Below are 19,965 nucleotides of genomic sequence, written 5' to 3'. Positions count from 1 at the left end.
TCGGAAGAGTGTGGTGCATTAGTGTTAAAGCTATGGCAGATGTACATAATACCACTTCATTTTTATTGTGCTTTATCCTTTGTTTATACATTCAAACATGTTTTTTATTGTTCTCTGCCTGTGCACAAACCACTTCTTCATTGACATAGTGCTAGGCTTTTTGGATGAGTTGATGGTGGAATTTGACTGTTGTGAGTCACTGTCTTGTTCGTTGTATTACCAAGGTTGTATAGTTGTTTTCATCTGCTTTTCTACTGTGTGCATGGCTGAGATGAGAGCCTTTTCGAAGGTAGTCACTGCTAATATTTTGAGTGTCACGGGGCTTGTAAGCAAAATTCTTTACCTCCTTGCTAGTTACACTGGGGTTTTGTTGTTCTACAGTGGAGAACAAGTCTTAAGAGGAGCAGCTGAGGGAACTGGGGGTGTTCAGTCTGGAGAAGAGGAGGCTGAGGGGAGACCTTATCGCTCTCTACAACTACCTGAAAGGGGGTTGTGGTGAGGTGGGTGTTGGTCTCTTCTCCCAAGTAACAAGCAATGGGACAAGATGTGCCAGGGGAGGTTTAGATTGGATATTAGGAAAAATTTCTTTACTGAGAGAGTGGTCAAGCATTGGAACAGACTGCTCAGGGAAGTGGTGGAGTCACCATCACTGGAATTGCTCAAAAAATGTGTAGACATGGCACTTCGGGACATCGTTTAGTGGGCGTGGTGGTGTTGGGTTGACGGTTAGACTTAATGATCTCGAAGGTCTTTTCCAACCTTAATGATTATACGATTCTATATATAGTAAAATTCACCACGTTTGCTCTTAATCCCTGGAATATTCTGCTAGTTGTATCTTTCCATTTTATGACCTGGCTAGCATCTTCTGCTTCCCACAGCTTTACAATGTTACTGTCACAGCATAGCATTTTCACTTAGCTACAATTTTTTTTTTTCTTGATAGCTGCTTGTGAGCAACTTAAGAAATAAAATGCTTCATTGTACTAACAGTGCGCAGTAGTTGAGAGGCAGTTCTGCTGTCATCCATAGTCACTTGAGCACTATCTTTGTACTCATCCAATCCTTCTCCTCAGAGAGAACAGGTCTCATTGCTCTGTAAATGAAGTTACCCACCTGCTGTGATTAATAATGCATTAGTGCTCCTCATTGGGAATTACAGATGTTCAAGATGCCTTGCAAGCCTCCAAAAGGCAATAGGTTTGTCCTCAGAAATACCTAATGTAGGTAACAGTGCTGCAAACCACAACACTGTATGTAAGATGAACCTTTATTGTTGCCTATTTTACCCTGTTTTGTTGTGCTTTAAAACTTCCACTAATACCGTTGCATTTTATCAACGGATAATTTGTGTCATAGTTATGTATAGTTTTATTAGTTCGTGGCTGAATTAACCTTTCACTTTCAAAACAACAAAGACAATAATTATTTATTATGCATGGGCTGTTCGCTCCAAAGTGAAGAATCAGTGCGAATAGGGAACGATAGTCAGAGTTGAGTAGTTCATACTGGGGCTGTCTTTGCATTTGTTGGGCAGTTCATGTGCTGCTCTACTAGTCCCCATATTGGGAGGGAAGTTACAAAAGCCTGTTGAATTTATCACCTCTCCTGTGGCTATTTCTTCCTGGCAGAGTGAGAGAGATGAGTTGCTTAACTTCCAAATGAGATGAATAGAATTCTCGGTGGGATTGAATTATTTTTAGATGATGTATCACTGGGATTTCTTAGCCCAGTGTTTGATGCTTTTGCCCAACATGATGAACCTATTCCACATGCCTTGATTGAGTGTGTGCTTGTGCGCTCTTGCTCTCTCCCCGCCCCATCTCTTTTCCACGCCTGTTCCCCTAAACCCCAGAAGCACAGTTCTGAGGGGAATTTGTACTGAGCTTTGTCCTATTAGGTGTGGACCATCAAATCTGTCTCTTGAGGGATTAAGGCACAATTCTGCAATTATTCCCTCAGTGGACTCCTCTCAGAAGCATTTACACAGTACTGATCTTTTAAAATTGTATCCTAGCTAATTTATCCTACCAAATATTTTGTACTTTTTTGTATTAAGAACATAGTCTCATAATTTCTGGCAGTTGGGTAGTAAGTTTACATCTTTTTATCTGAGGGTGTTTGTTTAAGCAGTAAGATTTCCGCTGCTTTTAAAAATGTTCCATGGTGATTCTTAAAGCTCAGACACATTATTACATGTAGGTATAAGAACCAAACAGCAGTGTATTTTGTGACGAAATATGTAATTAAGAGAAATACCTAGACAGTAAGAAAAGTAGTGAGGGTGTTTTTTTACTTGTAATGGTACAAGCTATAGTTATTAGCATCGGCAGGGATTTCTTCTCTATAGAAGGAAAAGGAAATAAAACTTTCAGTTAGATGGTATTGTCGCAGATAGAAGTTTATTTTTCATCACTACATCTTTTTCATATCTGCATTGAGTATTTAAAAGCATTTCCTTTGGCAAATGGAAGTCGAAAAGGTCTGCTCAGTTCTGGCACATGTGAGTTTTTCATGCTGCTCCCAGGTTGTCCATCTGTAAGCACTGGCCCTGTGTGAACTGCCAGCAAGGTGCAGAGAGCAAATATTGCAAATGTTTTCAAGTCTTTTGAGAATGACTGATAAGTACACTCTTTGAAGAATTTTTATCCTTAAGTATGTTCTTACCCTAATTTATTGGTTTTTTTAATAGTCAACTCTGGGTAGCCTTATTCAGCCTCAAATAGCATATTTATTTCATGAAGGAAGAGATTACGTTCAACTAAACCAAGAACATGTTTCACTAATGTTAAGGCAATGCTAATTTAAAATTGTGCATGCACACAAAAATGAATCTTCACAGTCCCTCTCTGAGGGGGATTTGGAATGATTCAATATAAATACTTTTGGACCCTTGATGAAATGGGTCAGCATTGTCCTATTTGCCCTTAAAGGGAGAAAAACATGTTATTTTGTGTTTGCAATTTGAGTAGCCTGAGAGGTACTGGAGTGAAGCCAGGGTCCACCAGATCTGAATCCCTGTAGTTGGGTTTGTTACCTTTTATGCTGAGAGGTCAGAATATATGAAAGTGCCTTTGAAAGGGCTATTCATCCTCTACTTGAATTCCAGCAATGGCCCCAAGAGAAGCCCAAGAGCATCTATTGATTACAGGGTTTTTTCAAAGGCACTTTTTCAATACCAGGACCAAGAAAAGTGCAGGAGTATGGACAGAGTTTGAGTGGCACACACAGCTAAAAACACTTCTTCCCTTTTGACAGTACCTTTTTCCCCACCGTGATATGTAGATTGGGGGGGGGGGGGGGGGTTGCACTATCTAGATATCAGGCCTGTTCTTTTCCCTTTTCCACTTTATTTCCTATTTCAGGAGAATTTAGCATCTTTCACCCCTGAGGAGCCTGCTGGCTGGCAAGCTTCAGAAATTGAAGGGCAGCCTTAAATGTAGCCCTCCCCTCAGATGAAGACAACAGATTCCCTCTTCCTTTGTTCCCAGCAGCACCATCCCACAGGGCATCCCAATTTCTCCATGCTGCCCATGGACAGGTGTGTGTCAGGCGCTGGTGCATGTGAGCAGTTTGTTTCCTACACAAGTATTTGGGCGAGGATGGGTGAGATCTTTCCAGGATATGCTGGAAAGATCCTACAGCCAGCATCAGGCATGGATAGGCTTTCAGTAATAGGTCACCATCCAAATCTCAATGGAAGAGAGAAGGTGGGCCATCTTGCTATATTTGCTGAAGATGTCATGGGTGTGGGCCTGAGGAACTGTGGATTTGGTAGGAGATTTTTTTTTTTTTTTTACACTTGACAACTGAGCAGGACTCATGTGGTCGTTCATCAAAAGAAGCAGAGTGAGAATGAGTGTGAGGCGAGAGAGAACCCACCTACCAGTGTGTACAGTGAGGGGAATTGTGCAGTTTCAAGGAGGAGTGAATTGTGTGGAAGAGGGACAAACGGAAGGTAAAGGGACCAAGAATAAGGTAGAATGAGGAAAGGTAGAAGGCGGGGTTGAAGAGTGTGCTTGTTTAAAGGGAAGAGGATACATTTTGTTTCAAAGAATGGGAAGATAAAGGCAAATATGAGACTGGAAAATCGGTTTAGAGATGCTTGAACCTGACCAAATGCAGGCTTTGCTGTTTGGAAGCAACTTCTTTTCCAGCAGTTAACCTGGCATCCACTGATGAGAAGAGTGTGATAGACCTTTCCTTTGAATACTGTAGAATCATAGAGCAGCCCAGGTTGGAAAGGACCTCGAAAGATCACCTGGTCCAACCTTTTGTGGGAAAGGGAGCCTACATGAAATTATGTAGCACCCTGTCCAATTGTAGATAAACCTCATTTTCTTCCTGAAGAGGTGAAAGAGATGTGTGATTTTTCAGACTAAAAGATTACAGATAAAGTTGTCTCTTGTTGTGATGGCCTAATTCTTACAAGTCTGAGAGATGAACAGTCTCATACTTCAGCCTGGCTGAGTCACCTGGAGCCAGTAAAACACTCTTGCTTTGTCAGTGTCCTGCATAGGAAAGAACGAGAGACCTTGTTTGTCTTCAATTTGCTGATTTCTGTATTACAGGAGGCAGCTGTGGGCAACATCTGTTACCTGTCCCAAACACAGCTTGTGGAGGCTTGCCTTGCAAATGTGTTCAAAATTAGCTGTACTCGACTTCTACCCTAACAAATCACGGATGATCAATAAAAAATCAATAAAACATCAATGAGAGCGCGTCATCCCCAGCTGGCTATCACTGTCAATAGACCATTACTAAAGTTAGGCTCTAGATCTGCTGGTTTAATCCACACCAAAAGAACATGTACTTTGAGCAAATTCTACCAACCTAGACAGCCTATAATACTCTTAACAAACATGGTTTCGCTCCCATGTGTTTGGTGAAGTCTTCCAACAGCAGTGCACAGGGTACAGTGGCTCTGTGTAGCTGTTCCCTGAAGGAGCAGAACAGATTCGGCCAGTAAAATGTTGCTTAATCCTACTGGATTAAGAATCTCTGTATTTGCTTTCATGCAAATTCTTTTTTTCATTTCATTTGCCATCATGCCAAAGAATGTGTGTGCATGTATGTCTACAAGCCCTGGAAATATTCTGACACACTATGGCTTATTTAAAATGCTTATTATGCTCAAAGTAATTTAAAGGGCTATAGGAGAAAATCAAACGTGCAGGTGTTTAAATATTTCTGTGATTTCCCCACACATACAGATGCACACACCCCTTTGTGTCAGTGGTCAGAGGTGTTACGCTACTGGTAATACAGCAATAGCTCTTGATGATATCTACACGGCGAGAACTATGAGGAGAGGCTGAGGGCTTGTTTACCTGGGAAAGAAAAGGCTGAGGGGTGATATAAGACAGCCTACTGCAATGCAGAGAGGAATTACAAAGATGATGGAGCCAAACTCTTCCCCATCGTGGCAGGTGCTATAATGAGGCAGCAGCTGCAGGATTGCTCCTTAGGAGGTTTTTGTTGAAGGCAAGGAAAATTTTTTCTCACTGGAGGGTAGTGCAACACTCGACTGAGTTGCCCAGAGGAGTGGTAAAATCTCCATCACCAGAAGGTTTCGAGATTTAGCTAGACAAAGTCAGAGTGAGGCTGACCTAGTGTTGGCAGTACACCCACATTGAGCAGGAGGCAGGCTAGGTGATCCCCAGAGGCTCCCTCCAACTAACATGTCTTTGGTCTGTGATTGTTTGGTGAGCAACTGTGGTTCAGAAGACAGATTTCTTTAAGATTTTGTACTTTTAGATCACAGATAGATTTTTGAGTTGAGTTTTGCTTCAAAGCAACACCAGGACTGGTATCTAAAGTCACTAGTATGTGAAATCTTTTGAGATTTTCAGTTCTGGCTAGTGATACTGTTGAAATTACATATTATTGTAAGACTTACCTGCTATAGCTAAATTAAAAAGGATCTGAGTGCAACTGTGGATGCAATAGAAGCTCATAATAAAAGACATCTTGTACTTTTAATCTGACCAAGCATTAAAAGCATGGTGAGTAAAGGGGAGGTAGGAACAAATATTGGTATCTCAGACTACTCCTTATTAAATGATAATTGTGGGGTTTTGGGTCTCATATAATAGTTGGAATTTGTTGAAGTGCACCTGTAATGTGAGTAGTGCTAACTACTGCAATTGGAAGCTATCACATACTGGAACTGTCATTGGCATTCTAGCCCTGCCTTTCTTCCTGCTCAGAGGAATCCCAATACAGCACGTTCTGGAAACGTTGTCAGCGGGAATCAGTGCCGAGTTTGGACTCGGTGACAGTGCATTGATTGATTTATTACTGGCATCAGTTTCTCTGTTTCACTTCTGCAATTTCTCATTTTAGGGCTTCTTCAGTAAACGTCTGAAAGGGTCCATCAAGAGGACAAAGAGTCAGTCAAAGCTGGACAGGAACACAAGTTTCCGTCTCCCATCTCTCCGCAATGCTGATGACAGGTAAGGTTCAGTGCATTTCCCAAAATGATCTCTTGTCATCCAGAGGCGCTTCGCAAAATTTACACGCAGCATGTGTATGCACTCACAGAATGAGAGCAAGGAAGGGGATTTATTGTTAAACTGGCAGGTGGGTAGTTTTGGGGCTGAGTAGTATGTTAGAAGTTGTTTAGTATACAATGTACTGCTGACATAGGACTGAAAACTTCTACTGCTCTTAACAGCTGATGAAAAGTTCAGGTTAAGCATGTGGACTCAAATACCTTTTTCTGCATGTGTTTCAAATAAGCTGCAGACTTTAAATTTCATGATCGAAAGCCATTGGATTGATCAGCTTTAGAGAAACTTGCCTTGATGCATGCAATTCTTACTCACAGATCAGTGCAGTGGCCAAAGATGAGGGATTATGCTGGTGCAAGCAGATCAGTTCGGCTAGCACAGAGACGGACTGTGCAGTTCAGGCACATTAAGAATCCTTGCTAATGTCAGTTGATTGCATAGTTACTGCAATGTTACTACAATGAACAGGCAGTCTGTTTTTCAGAAAACTGGAAAACTCCTTAATTTCTGACCATTTTAGTGCTCCATTTGGTATATTCTTGCTTGCTTAGTTTGGCTGGTAATTCAGTCTGGGAATGGATTTTGTATGAGGCAAACAAAAGCTCATACACACAGCTTTTCCTAACTATTTGTAAAGTCTCTTGATTGTTTTCATTAAACATTACTGTCTGTTCCATTCCACAGTAGCCTAGCAGGAGAACTAGACTGAGTGAAAAATAGGTTGCGCCCTGTACTTAAGGCCCCGGCAGGCTTCTGTGATTTTACATTGTTTAGTGCATTTTCCTTTCTCCTTTAGCTGAGTTGAATTCATTAGTTGTATCTGTCATGCTGTGCTGTTTCAATCGATGGTGCTATCTTCTCCATCTGAAAAGCAGCATCATAAAATCATGGAGATAGCAAGGCTTTGGATGTTAGAGGTCTTGTAACGTCAGGAGTTACAGAAAAGACTGCTGCTTACCAAATATGACTAATGATGTGGATGATGTTGCTCCTATAGTCATAGTAACGTCCAACCAGTCTGTTCCGAGTCAAGTTTTGTTTAAAAAAATCCCTATTTTCAGGGAGTTGCAACATGGCTATAAAAAGCAACTCAGTGAGCATAAGCATGTTATTATTTATTTATTATCACCATGTGATAAAGTACATGTTATTTTTACCGTTGTTTGTAACCAGCTTTGCTTGAAGTTTTGTAATGCAAACATCTTTTTTCCGTAAATAACGTATTTGTCTTTCTTTAACTTGGTACTCATGGTGAATGTGGACTGATACATCTTTTTGCAGTGTAAGGGAAATGCTATCTTTCTGGGAAAGACAATCAATTCAGCTACAACTAATCCCTACAAGTTTGGTTTAAGACATGATATTATACACAGCAAAGCTGCCTTCTCTTTAAAACCGAATCCCCCTCTACTCCCTGCCAGTGTGGGCATGAATTGTCAACTAGACCTGAATGAAATGTGGATTTTCTCTGATTGCTTGCAAAGCATAAAATCCAATGCATGCGGTGATAGCATTAAGCATAGCTGGTCTGTTCTGTCAGTCCTCTCAACTCTGCTTGGCATGGATTTAAAACAGGAGGATCCAGGAGCAAATGAACTGAGAATTTACAGTGGCAGAGTCCACGCAGAGATTTGGGGGACAGGATGTGCAGGATGTCAGACGGGGACAAGCCGGTGGTTGCTCTTTACTTTCAATCTGGTCACCATCCTCCTTTGGTCTGCTACACTAGCCTTACAGCAATGCATCTTGCGTCTCTAGGGCAGGAGATGGGACAGTATTTGGGGGTTTTGACTTGATACGGCCACTTACTACTAACGGAACAAAGCATTTTTTATAACCGCTGCATGTAATCTTCCTCCTTTCAGAGGTATGTGTGCTGAAGTGAACAGAGGGCACAGTTTGGAGGCAAGGGAGATCATTTGAGAGTAGCCAAGCTATGTGGAAAGCAAGCTGAGATGAAGCTTATGTGGAGATAAACCTTTGCACAAATGAGGATTGCTGTTCAAAAGCATGAGCCTCACCTCAAGCTGGTTGAAGCCTTGTGCTGCAGGTGAGGGTCACAAATTGCTGATGTGCTTTCTTTCCAAAAAGAATTTAACAGCACTGCTCAACCTTCTAGTTAACTTTTATAGTCCAATTTTTGTTGGAAAGATTGAAGGTTTAATGGAGTTTTCTTTGCGTTTGTGGTCTAATCAGACAGTGCGCCAATTGAGTATACCAACTTTGAAAGTTTATGGTTAGAGATACGACTTTTTTAATGGTATGTTATAAATGAAACCATACAGGAAATTCAGTTCCATTGTGAAGTGAAACTTGCCAATAATTTCTCCCTTCCCTCCCATATGTTTCACTCTGTATCTAAGGGTGCCTGAAAAATGCAATTGGTGGGTAGAATAGCAGGAAAAACAACTTAGAAACCATGTGGGAATGAAGCAGTGAAGATGAGGAACAGATTAATATACTGGGAGGAGACAGACTGGAGGAAAGAGAGGGCTAAAAAGATTGATTTGTGTTTAGAATTATGCTGCTGTTTGGGATTTTTGCAGTGAGACAAATCAGGGACAACTGTTTCTGTGTGAAAGAAGGTAACACATAGCTGACTTCATTCATGAGAAAGAATTGCCATTCTCTCACCTTCTGCTCTCCCTGCTTTCTGTATGAATCTCAATCTGTTGCAGCAAAAACTTTCCTGTCCTACCCCTTTCCCATTTTAAGCAGGTGATGCTAGGTGATGTCATGGTGTTATACAGGTTTTCAGGGCCAGTTGACTGATAGCATCTACCTTTTCTTGCTCTGACAAATACAAGAGCCCTGCCTTCAAAGAAAGTATCATATAACTTTATAAATTAAAACCCTGCAAGGATTAGAAGGAAATAGATGCTGCTGTCACGTTGCTTTTCTCATGCTTTTGAGGTGTTTGGGTCCTGTTAAGAAACAGGAGAACGTTTATAGATAAATACCTATAAAATTCTAGAGTATGGAAGAGTAGTTATCCTGGTGCACATCAAGATTTGGGATACTGTAACACTGCATTGCCATTCCAGGTGGTGACAGAGGATGGATGCTGTTTGCTCAGAGTTGATTTAAAATAGAAAGGATTCAGGAATGCTGTAGGAAGGAGCAATGGAGATAAGTGGCAGATTTTATCGTAATCAGATTTTCTGTTTCAGCAGAAAGCAATTGGCCAAGCTATTTTTTCTGGCTTTTAAACTCAGTTTCAGTGTGACAGGGTTAGTGGATGGGGAGAGGACAGAGCTGCAGTGCCCGTCCAGAAAACGAGCCCCACCGTGGGTCAGGGTCCAGGTCTCCCGTATGAATCCACAACCTCTCCGTCTGTATTACTTCTATTACTCCAGGTTCAGTCTGTTTTACTTGAAAACTCATGGTCTGTCTTCGCAAGGCACTAACGTGAGAATTCTGCTCCGTTGTGACCCACGCCAGATGTGAATGAAGCTCTTCAGAGGTGTGGCCAGTACAGCACCTCACCAGCTTATCAACAGCTCTCGCCATGAGGCTATCTGGCACCATGTTACTGTATCATCTTTCACAGCTTTTCTAGCCTGTTTCCCACTGCATTCTTTGAGCTTTTCAACCCACACATTTGTCTCTAACATTTTTCTCAGTGTCAGTAATATCTAAAATGTGTAAAAAAGCATGAGAAAAGACGTAAGGAAAATGACATTTGAAAGGACAGACCAAATTAATATTTTCAAATTCTTGGCCTCAAACTGAGAGTACTTCCAAGTGAACCGTCGGTTCTCACCTCAGTTTTGTTTTGGGGGCGGGGGACGGGGGGGGAGATGGTTGAGACTGGCTACATATGGTCTCACCGACTGCAATAAAGCTCTGCAGACAGCTGGGAGGGTTTTGCCCTGTTGGGATTTACTGCCACGTGGGAATCCTCCTGCTTTACTAAAAGTCATTTTATGGCATTATCAGATAGTCATAGATGATCGCAGGATCCGTTGTGTGCTTGTTCAGAATGGGCTCCGGCAGGTTGCAGGGAAGTGGGTAACCATGGCTCTGGGGTTCATGGTGAAACGGTATCGCTGCTCAAACGACAGCTTTTTCTACTTTCGGTAAGTTCTCGCTCCTCCCTCCTCGTTTCTTTGCAGTATGAAATAACACAGATCATATAAATAATAGAAGCAAATCTTGCCATGTTTTTTCATATTCGATCATTCTAATTTAATGCTGGTTTTCAAAAACAGGTGGGTGATTTTTATCCTGATTTAGACGTAAGGATAAAAATTATGTTACACAATGCATTATTAAGGCTTGACTCACAGCTTGTATTCGTTCAGCGTATCTGTTTCTATCTGCGTATTGGAGTATGGGGAAAGGGGGGGAGTGGTTTTGTTTCCGGAGAGACGTCTCACTCCTGTTTCGATGAACATATTTCTTTCAGCCAGTTTTTTCAATCCTCATGCAATTGTTTGTTTTTCAGTGAAAACTCAAGGTTAAGCCTATTGTAGCAAACCTTCACCTTGGTGCTAGACTGCTCTGTCCCGCCTGCAAGCTCACTTGACTCCTTCCCATAAAACATACTACATTAGTGGCTGATGCTTTTTGCAAACCCTGGGCTCTTCCACATAGCATCCGCCTATAAATCGCGTAGCAGTGAAATGAAACAGAATCGGTTAAGCCTCTCTGGTCCAGCAAAACAAAAGAATTTGAAACGTTAATAGGAGAGACCACGGTTACAGTAGAGTGAGGAGAACGCTACCACTGTGAAATTCAGCTGCCTGTTTGGCTGCACGGTATGAGGTGTCTGTTAGACAAGCTGTGATCTGTAGGGAGAGCAGGCAGGGAAGGGCTTTGCAAATCCAGGATTCAAACAATGAGGCTTTGGGTAGGGCCTTGAAAGAAAAGACCAGCATCTCAATGGAAGGCTAAAGCAATATGCTTGGAAAATGCTAGCGTTTAATTGCAGCTCAGTAGAGCTTGCATCTAAATAAGTTACCCTAAGTTTCTGATTTAAAAAAAAAAAAAAAATTAATAATGAAACTGGTTAGACTTGTAGAATTGTTGACCAAGTAATAAGATGTTCTGCTAATTAGCAGTTGGAAAATGAAGCGGGGTGTGGTGCCTACAAAATGAACGCTTGGACAGGGAAACCTGATGCTGCAGCACTGGTAGAGCACACCTGTACTGCAGATGATGTTGCCGACGTTAGGGTCCAGTTCAGCGGGGCTGGGATTTTGAATAGAAGCACTGGGCAGAAAGTTCACTGCATTACAGTCCAAGTTCTCTCCTGTGGCTTTGCGAGTGGCTAAGTATTGAATTCAACTTTCTGATCTCGGGGAGTGTCTCTAAACACACGGGTATTGTGCTGGAATTATTTGAAGCATGCAGACGTACAGTGTCGCGTAAAACCAGTGGAGACATGGCTTTAGTCGGGTGCTTGGGCTGAACAAAAAACTCTTTTCAGAGTTCTTTGCCTTCACACCAGTTTGGTAAAGGGAACAGGTTATGGGACTCTGTTCCTTGGTAGTTCATTTCTATACATTTATTTTGTATCTTTTGGATTATTGATGTCCACAGGGTTGTTTTCCAAGCAATATAGTGCTCTCCCTGGTAAGCTCAGTAATTGAAAGTCTTTTGTGCTTTGTAGGTTGGCTTTTAAATAGGTCAAAATCAGCAGGAGAGCTTCATAACCAGAGCAATTAGGATTTTAACCCTTTGTCCTACATGCCTTATAGACAGAAGAATATAATAGAAGTTGACTAATAGGCTGCTGTGTGCCATGGGCGGCCACTGAAAGCCAGAGGTTTCTAGTTCCCGGCTTACAACCGACATCTTCCTGTAGTGGAAAATTACTGAATTATGGTGTGCAAGGAGAGAGGGTCAGCTTGGGGTTGGGCCAGCAAGATGGTGTTGTTGAAGAGATCTTTTTCAGTAGCAGTCGCATGCTGCTGCCAGGTCAGTGGTTTGGGGCATTGGCTGGGCTCTGGTTTAGACGGAAATTATGCAGCTCTGAAGACCAGTACTCCAAAGCATGTGAAAAGAGGTGAGAAGTTTAAAATGTTCCCTGATGTGCTCCTCCTCCACCTGCTTTTCCTACTGGAAAGAAATTATGGAGAATACCTATGTAAGAATTGTTTGGTGCTGTTGGTAACTATTTGCTCTGAACTTCTATGTTGTTCCTTTGCAATCTTTTTGTTGTGTGCAGTAGCTGATAACAAAAGCAGCAGGAGAAAAGTTGATCATTGGAGGTTAATTGTAATTTAAAACAGGATTTGTGTAGTTAATGGAGCTGTTTAACAGAAACAGATTTGTACAAACAACCCTTCCCCCATGTTTTGCATGTGCGATCTTCGTGTTTACAGTAATCTGCTTCTCTGGGATTACCTCTCTCTTAACAGAGGCTATAAGCAATACTCATTTTACCAGTAGCTTCCTACCTAACACAAGACAGACCCTGTTAATCCAGCCCTTTTGCTGGACATTGGGAAGTTGTTAGTGGCATCTATGCAAAAAGGGAAGCCAGCAAGCAATTTTATTTCATTGTTACTTACAGCTTCAGAATATCAGATGAGGCTTTAAAGCAGCAGAGAACTATTATTTCTGTATAATTATTGCCTATATTGATTGGGATGCTGCTGATTTAGGCACAAGTCAATGATTTGCTTTGCAGATCTAGCAATAGGTGAAATATATACCGTGGTGCTTACAAATGCATGTAGTTGCGTTTCTAAATGCATGTGGTTGCATCTAACCAACAACTTTACGACATTGCTGTGGTGTTTATGGAAGATAAAGTGCCAATTCTAAGCCACTTAATCAGTTTATTGAGCTGTTATAAATATGGTAACTTCAAGGGATTGCTCGAACAGATAGACATTCCTCTGCCCCAGGACCCTGAGTCAACAAAACTAACCATGCTCCAGCTGGTCTGCAACAAAACAAAATGCTCAAAGGTAACTAGTTAAAAGACCAATGAAGCAGAACAGATGCTACTAAAAGATTTAACTTGCAAGATGGGATGTGGAGGCATGGAGTACAATTGCGGTGTGTACCTGCCTTTTGCCCTCACCCTGTCCCCGAAGGCTATTTGGAGGCATTCTTGAAAGATGCCTCGCTCTCTCCCGCCGTCTTTAACTGTCCAGGTCTCATTAAACTTGTAGGAAAGGAAGAGGAGAGACTTCTTTCTTTCTGGAAAGGTCACCTTTGCCACATCTGCGGAGCTCCCGGCTGCCGGCCCCCCCCTAATCTCCTTACAGGAGGCTGCACCATGGCAACACGCACCCGGGAGCCTCTTCGTGTCACCCGTGGGGCCGGGTGGGAGCACAGCCGACAAGGAGATTTCTTTACCGGTGCGGCTGTGACTTCTTGTCCCAGCGTATCTGCCTGGCATGATGCTCATCTGAAATTGGTAACCTAAGGCTTGAGAAAGAGATCCTCCTGGATTTTTGTGCCTTTCTTCCTCTCCTGGCAGGATTTGTTGTCTGAGATGTAGCCCAGAGAACGAAGTTTGAAAAGAAGGGCTGTGACATGTGGCTCCGCTATGATTTGGGGATGCACTGCTAAGTGGCTGTACAGTTGTTTCATGTAGGTGTGCTTGATTTCTTTTACTCCAAGTGCAGCCTCTGCCTAACTGGGATTTGTAAAATCTCTTTTTTCTTTCTCCTTTATTTGGTAATTATTTTTTCATTCCCTCCTCTTCCCCCTCTTTGTGACCACTCCATGCTTTCCTTCTCTAACAAGGCAGGAGTTGGCTGCCGGCTCTCAGCCAGCTCCCCTGCATCGTGCAACCGAAGTACTTTGTTGGGACTGGAATTGCTGAGAGTTTGGGATAGGGACAGAAGCCAAGTGACCTCAGCAGTGCTTTCTTAAGAGGAGAAATTAGAGAGGATTTTGCAGAGATGATATTAAAGTGTTGTATTGTGGTGTGTTTATTTTAGACTTGCCCTACCTTAACTGCAGCAAGTGTTCAATTATACATGGCTGAGGTTTTATGTTTGCGTTGGTACAGCTGCTGCTGTAACCTGTTATAACAAAGCATGCACAGTGCAGCCAACACATTTGTACCAGTGCTGCTGTTTTGCATTTGAAATCGGTGTCTTTGTAATACCCCTCTGATGAAAGGTTTTTGCTGCCTGCACTTAGGTCATTCAATATATTAAATGGGAACAAAGTTCTCCCTTACTGTTTAATAAATCTTACCATACATGAACCTACTAGAATACCTTCAGCATTTTATTTTGTACAAAAGCAGTCAGATGAGCTCTGCTTGTTGCTCTGCTTGTTACTTTTCATGTATCCTTTGTGATACCAAATTTTTTTTTTAAGCGGCTTAAGAAGTACTGAAGATGCCTTTTCCAAATATGTTGGGGTGGGGTTTTTTTTTCCCCTTTTTGTTTCCCTGTAGGATTGCTCAAGGGTAGGAGGAATTTGATTTTGCTAAGGTTACAAAATATGAGGATTTTTTTGTGTAAGATATGTGAGGGAATTATATAAAAACTACCTATTTTTCAAAAGTAAGGAAGCTGTTGGAGGTAGCTGTGCTTTTCACTCCTCCTTAAATATATTATTTTAAACATTTTGCATTTGATACTGAGCCTTGATCTTGGGAACTGAATAAAAGAGGAAATACTGTGAGGACAAACACAGGTGAGAATGCATTGCTTCAGAGCGTTGCTTTTCTCTGCGTCATGTATAGACAACTGATGCCTTTCTGCTTTCACATCTGTTCTTTGTGCTCGGTCACACTTGCTGGATGTGCAGCCATATTTATGGACACACTTCCATGGGTCACTGGACAGGCATAGGGACCAGCATGAGCTTCAACATCTTAACAAAATCTCGACCTGCCAGATAAACAGCTCCTTTTCTGCTAAGTCGGGACTCGGTGCTCTTCCTCCTTGTTGGTCATCTGTGAAAGCTTTGACTGAGTTCCAACTAGAGGAAAAATGTGTGTGCACATAGTGTTACGTTTTGAAGTAGAAATGCTAGTTTCTACTAGTTTCTGAAGTATCATATGACTGTATTGCAGAAGCTTATAGTCCAGGTGTCAGCTCGGAGTTAGAAGGAGTACAGGTGAAGCCATTGTCACCTATAAAATGTGCATGTTTTACAGTGCTATTTGACAGCAGAACTCCCTGCTACGCACAAATGTCACATTAAATCAAATCGGAAGAATACAGAAAGTGTTAGATCACATTTTATGATGTTGCTGTTGATTGCAAAAAGCTACGGCATAGTGGAGGGAGGGATATGTCTTTGAGAAGTATTCAAGAACTGGTGGGAACAAAGAGAAGACTGCCTTGATAAAAAGGTACTGTGAATGTGGGAGATGCCAGCCAGCTCTGGTAGAGCTAAGGGATTTACAGGACAGTCAACTGAAAAAGAGAAGCAGTATGTGTTAGTGAGGGGAAGTTAAAAGAGAAGGGACATATCAAAAAAATTGGAAACTGTTAAAACTGGAAGAAGCAGCTGAAGAAAAAAATGCAAAACTTTAATGTAGGTAACTGACTTAAGCATTGTGATGTGGGAAATAATGTGCATCTTTGACTTTAGTGTAAAGGCTTTGTATGTTAAGAAAAATCAAGTGTATTGCAAGGGGGATCATCGGCTCTAATGACAGTAGCTATCATTCTGCATTGGCTTAGAAATTTAGAGATTGGTGTGCTTTTTGCTGTTAATACACAACATTTATCTAGGCATCTAGATAGTAGTAAATATTTTGAGTAATATATCCAAACCTATCTATGGGGCTTCTTTAAATTTCAGCAGTTCAGTTCTGAGATTTTTGGTTTGCTGTTCTTTCACTGATGGCTCAGCACCTACAATTTCTAGGTCAGTGGGAATGGACTTCCTGGGCTTGTGTAGGTGGATATTTCCTTAGGAGTCTGGGATTACCAGCCTAATGTTATTTTCATAAGGTTTACAGACTAATTGTAGAAGTTCTGAATAAACACCAAGGTGCAGCTTTCTCTGGGATCTCGCCAAGTCTTTTAGTAATTGTGAGAAAAATGTTTCCTTTCCCCCTTGCTCTCCTACAGGTCACGTGGATTGCCAAAGCTGAAGGAGTCCCGTTCCCATGAGTCTTTACTGAGCCCAGGCAGCGCCGTGGAGGCCCTGGATCTTGGGTCAGAAGAAAAAGTCTTTGTCAAACCACTTCACAGCAGTATCCTTGGACAAGACTTCTGTTTTGAGGTAAAGATCGCTCTCTGTACACGCAGCCGATTATATGCTGTCAGTCGGTCTGAACCCTTGCAGTACGCTGTTCTGTGACTTTGTAATTGGAGAACGGATCAGCAGCCGCTGCTATCCTGAGGTTCGGGTGGGGGCTGTCTAACCAGCATGCGATTTCAAAGTCCTTGAGGCTAATGGCATCAATCACTCAGTGGAGAGAAATCTTTTGCAATTACCACGTCTTCTGATTGAAAAATCTCTTTAATTTGATAAATATCTAAGCATTTGTAGTTTGCATGCAAATGTATGGTTGAAACATACTATAGTTCATAAGCTGTGTATTCATCCTCTCCAAATTCACCTACAATTAAATTTAGAAAATATACCGTAACTCAGAAATGTGATTTCCAGTCAGAGCCCCCTCCCATTAGCTCAGCCCACTCTCCAGTTGCTAAAGGAGAAGCCTCGGTAAGTAGGGATGTGTCCATTGCACCACAGAGCAGGATGCAAAGACCCTCTTGCTGTTTCAGCACAGGCTGCAGCACAGCACTACGTGGCTCCTAGCTTTGCTTCAGAAACAGGCTGTTTGCGTGAGCACAGTCCTTACCTTGCAGGACCAGCAGCCTATTTGTGTGTGCTGTTTGGATGCATCTAAGGCCATCGTAATCGGCCGTGGCAGGGGCAGGTGACAGTCTGTCTTCAGCAGTATTAGTCAGATGTGTCTAAACTTCTGGAACAAAGATCTGTTTGCAACCTGGAAAACTGCTCCGGCAGAAAACCCGCACATCAGGCCCTGCTCCTTCGGGATATATCCAGCAGCTGTTCCTGTTCACTTCAGTCTCATTCTTCTGGTTGGAAGCACTTTCCAGCTTGCTTAGGTTTGGGGAGTTGAGTGAAAAAATTGGCAACGACTTGGCTCTGAGGCTGTTGCCTTAAACCGCTTTTTAATTGTGTGCACAAATGAATGGAAAGAGTAAATGAAGCTTGTCAGGCCATGTGAAAGTGAAAAAAACCAAGGTGATTCCCTCCTGCATGAAAGCAGTGTATGGCACCGAGTGTCAGGGCCAGATCAGAGCACAACTCCTTCGGGTTTGTTTTAGACCATTGCTCTATATATGAACCCTTGAAATATTTTGGATTTACTGAAGACACCATTTCTGGTGTGTTTTGCCTTATGTTAATACGTTGTTAGTTCTGTCTGTCTTTACGCTGTTAGTAACCAAATCATCTGCCTCTGGGACTTAACGGGGAAAACTGCAAGCGTTTAATAGCTATGTATCAATTAACAAGTGGTTGATTAAAGCCTTGTTTAAGTCTTTAAGAGGAGCCTCTGGTGCTCCTTGTGTTTCTTTAGTTTTATATTAATTTGAACTGACTTTTTTCTCTCTCTCTACGTTTTGTGGGCCTCTTAACCTCTCTGCCTTTTAGGCTTCCATATTGTTTTCCTGCCTTTTTCATATTTACTTTGTTGCTCAAGCATTGCTTATCTTCTTCCTTGCTTTTTGCAGCCTCTTACGTGTCTCCTAGGCTTGCCTGAACTCAGCCTGTTGTTTATACGTTCCAGGTAACCTACTCCAGTGGCAGTAAATGCTTCAGTTGTTCCTCTGCAGCAGAGAGGGACAAGTGGATGGAAAACCTACGCAGAACAGTGCAGCCAAATAAGGTAATAGAAACTGTGGAGATAAGATTACTGGGGGAATGGAGGTGGTATGATTGGATTTTAGTCCAGTGTACCAGCTCTTCCCACAGATGCATCCTCAATTAATTTAGTCTGGGGAGATGTCTGCTGATTAGTGTATGAGAAGCTGCTGTGTACTATTCTAGCGAGTGCAGTAGGTCAAACCTTTAATGATTAAATACGTGTTGGCGTGCTTCCTGATCCCTGCCCCAGTACCTGCTTAGGATGTTTCAGACTGGACTTCTGATACAGTGGACCTCAGAAGGATGGGACATGGCTTCATAGGTTTCATGTTTTACTGTGGGAGTACAGTTTGGGGGGGAAATACCAAAAGGAATTTGAGCCAGAGTGAGAAGGGGGCATCAAGTTATTGATCAGCTGAAAATATCTGAGAAGTCACCTCCATAGTTGGCATACCACCTTTGAGGGACAGGCTAACAGTGCTCTTGGAGTTACAAGAGTGGAAAAACAATGCAGTGTGCCACACAAGTCTAGCAGCTTTTGAGGGGCTCGTGTGCAGAATGTTTGTTTTCTAAAGCATTTCAAATGCAGCTTTTTGATAAGAAAAATGTTATAGTCCCCACCTTTGACATACAAAAGGCAGCCATTTGCCTGTATTTTAGAAAATGTCTGATTTTCTAGAGATTCTGATTCTCTGAAGATCAAAGAATCTGATTCTGAATTCTGACTCTGTCCCTACCTTGGACACAAAAGGCAGCCCTTTGCTGCTGCTTTAGAAGACAAAATATGCAATTTTCAGGGATTTTGAAGCAAAGCTGAGCTCTTTCTTCTGCATAGGACAACTGCCGTCGAGCTGAAAATGTGCTCCGTCTCTGGATCATTGAGGCAAAGGACCTGGCCCCCAAGAAGAAATACTTCTGTGAGCTGTGCCTTGATGACACTCTCTTTGCCCGCACCACCAGCAAAACGAAAGCAGATAACATTTTCTGGGGAGAGCACTTTGAGTTCTATGGTCTCCCGCCTCTTCACAGCATCACAGTTCACATCTACAAGGATGTGGAGAAGAAGAAGAAAAAGGACAAGAACAATTATGTAGGCCTGGTCAATATTCCCATGGCCAGTGTAACCGGTCGCCAGTTTGTGGAAAAATGGTACCCAGTCAGCACACCTACACCCAACAAAGGGAAATCAGGGGGACCTTCCATTCGGATAAAGTCCCGTTATCAGACCATCACCATCTTGCCCATGGAGCAATACAAAGAATTTGCAGAGTTTGTTACCAGCAACTACACTATGCTATGCTCTGTGCTAGAACCTGTGATCAGCGTAAGGAACAAGGAAGAGATGGCTTGTGCTTTGGTGCACATTCTTCAGAGCACTGGGAGAGCTAAGGTAAGAACAACGTGGTTCCTGTCAAAACAACTCCCCCTCGCTGCTCATAGGTAGTAGCTCTTCAGCTAGAAAGTAGGAAGCCCGGGCTGGCATGACCATAAGCAACAGCAGAAGGTGCCTCATGGGGTAAGACTGAGAAAAGGGTCTCAAGAGTATTTGAAAAGACTTGGGCAACTGCATCTACCAGGAAGGCATGTAGGTAGGCACGATACGAACTATGGTTAAGATACAAAGATTAAAGATCTTGTGCACAAAGTATAAGCAGGAGGACTATATAACTTCGTG

The 19,965-nt window shown here is 42.3% G+C and overlaps 1 protein-coding gene across 1 annotated transcript in view; it reads left to right on the top strand.

The window, feature by feature from the left end:
* Positions 1-19,680, top strand: part of LOC104623231 (ras GTPase-activating protein nGAP-like) — a gene marked incomplete at both ends in the record, with an annotated part of 26,934 nt that extends 7,254 nt beyond the window's left edge. Inside the window, 4 exons of the mRNA XM_010290264.1 lie at positions 6,346-6,455; positions 16,517-16,670; positions 18,214-18,312; positions 19,126-19,680. Of these exons, the coding sequence (XP_010288566.1) occupies positions 6,346-6,455; positions 16,517-16,670; positions 18,214-18,312; positions 19,126-19,680 (918 nt within the window). The remainder of the gene's footprint in view (positions 1-6,345; positions 6,456-16,516; positions 16,671-18,213; positions 18,313-19,125) is intronic.
* Positions 19,681-19,965: the final 285 nt, after the last annotated feature.

Source organism: Phaethon lepturus, unplaced genomic scaffold, assembly GCF_000687285.1.
Source record: "Phaethon lepturus isolate BGI_N335 unplaced genomic scaffold, ASM68728v1 scaffold50006, whole genome shotgun sequence".
Taxonomy (NCBI): Eukaryota; Metazoa; Chordata; class Aves; order Phaethontiformes; family Phaethontidae; genus Phaethon; species Phaethon lepturus.
The sequence above is the reverse complement of the archived record's forward strand: the minus strand, read 5'-3'. Positions and strand labels throughout refer to the sequence as shown.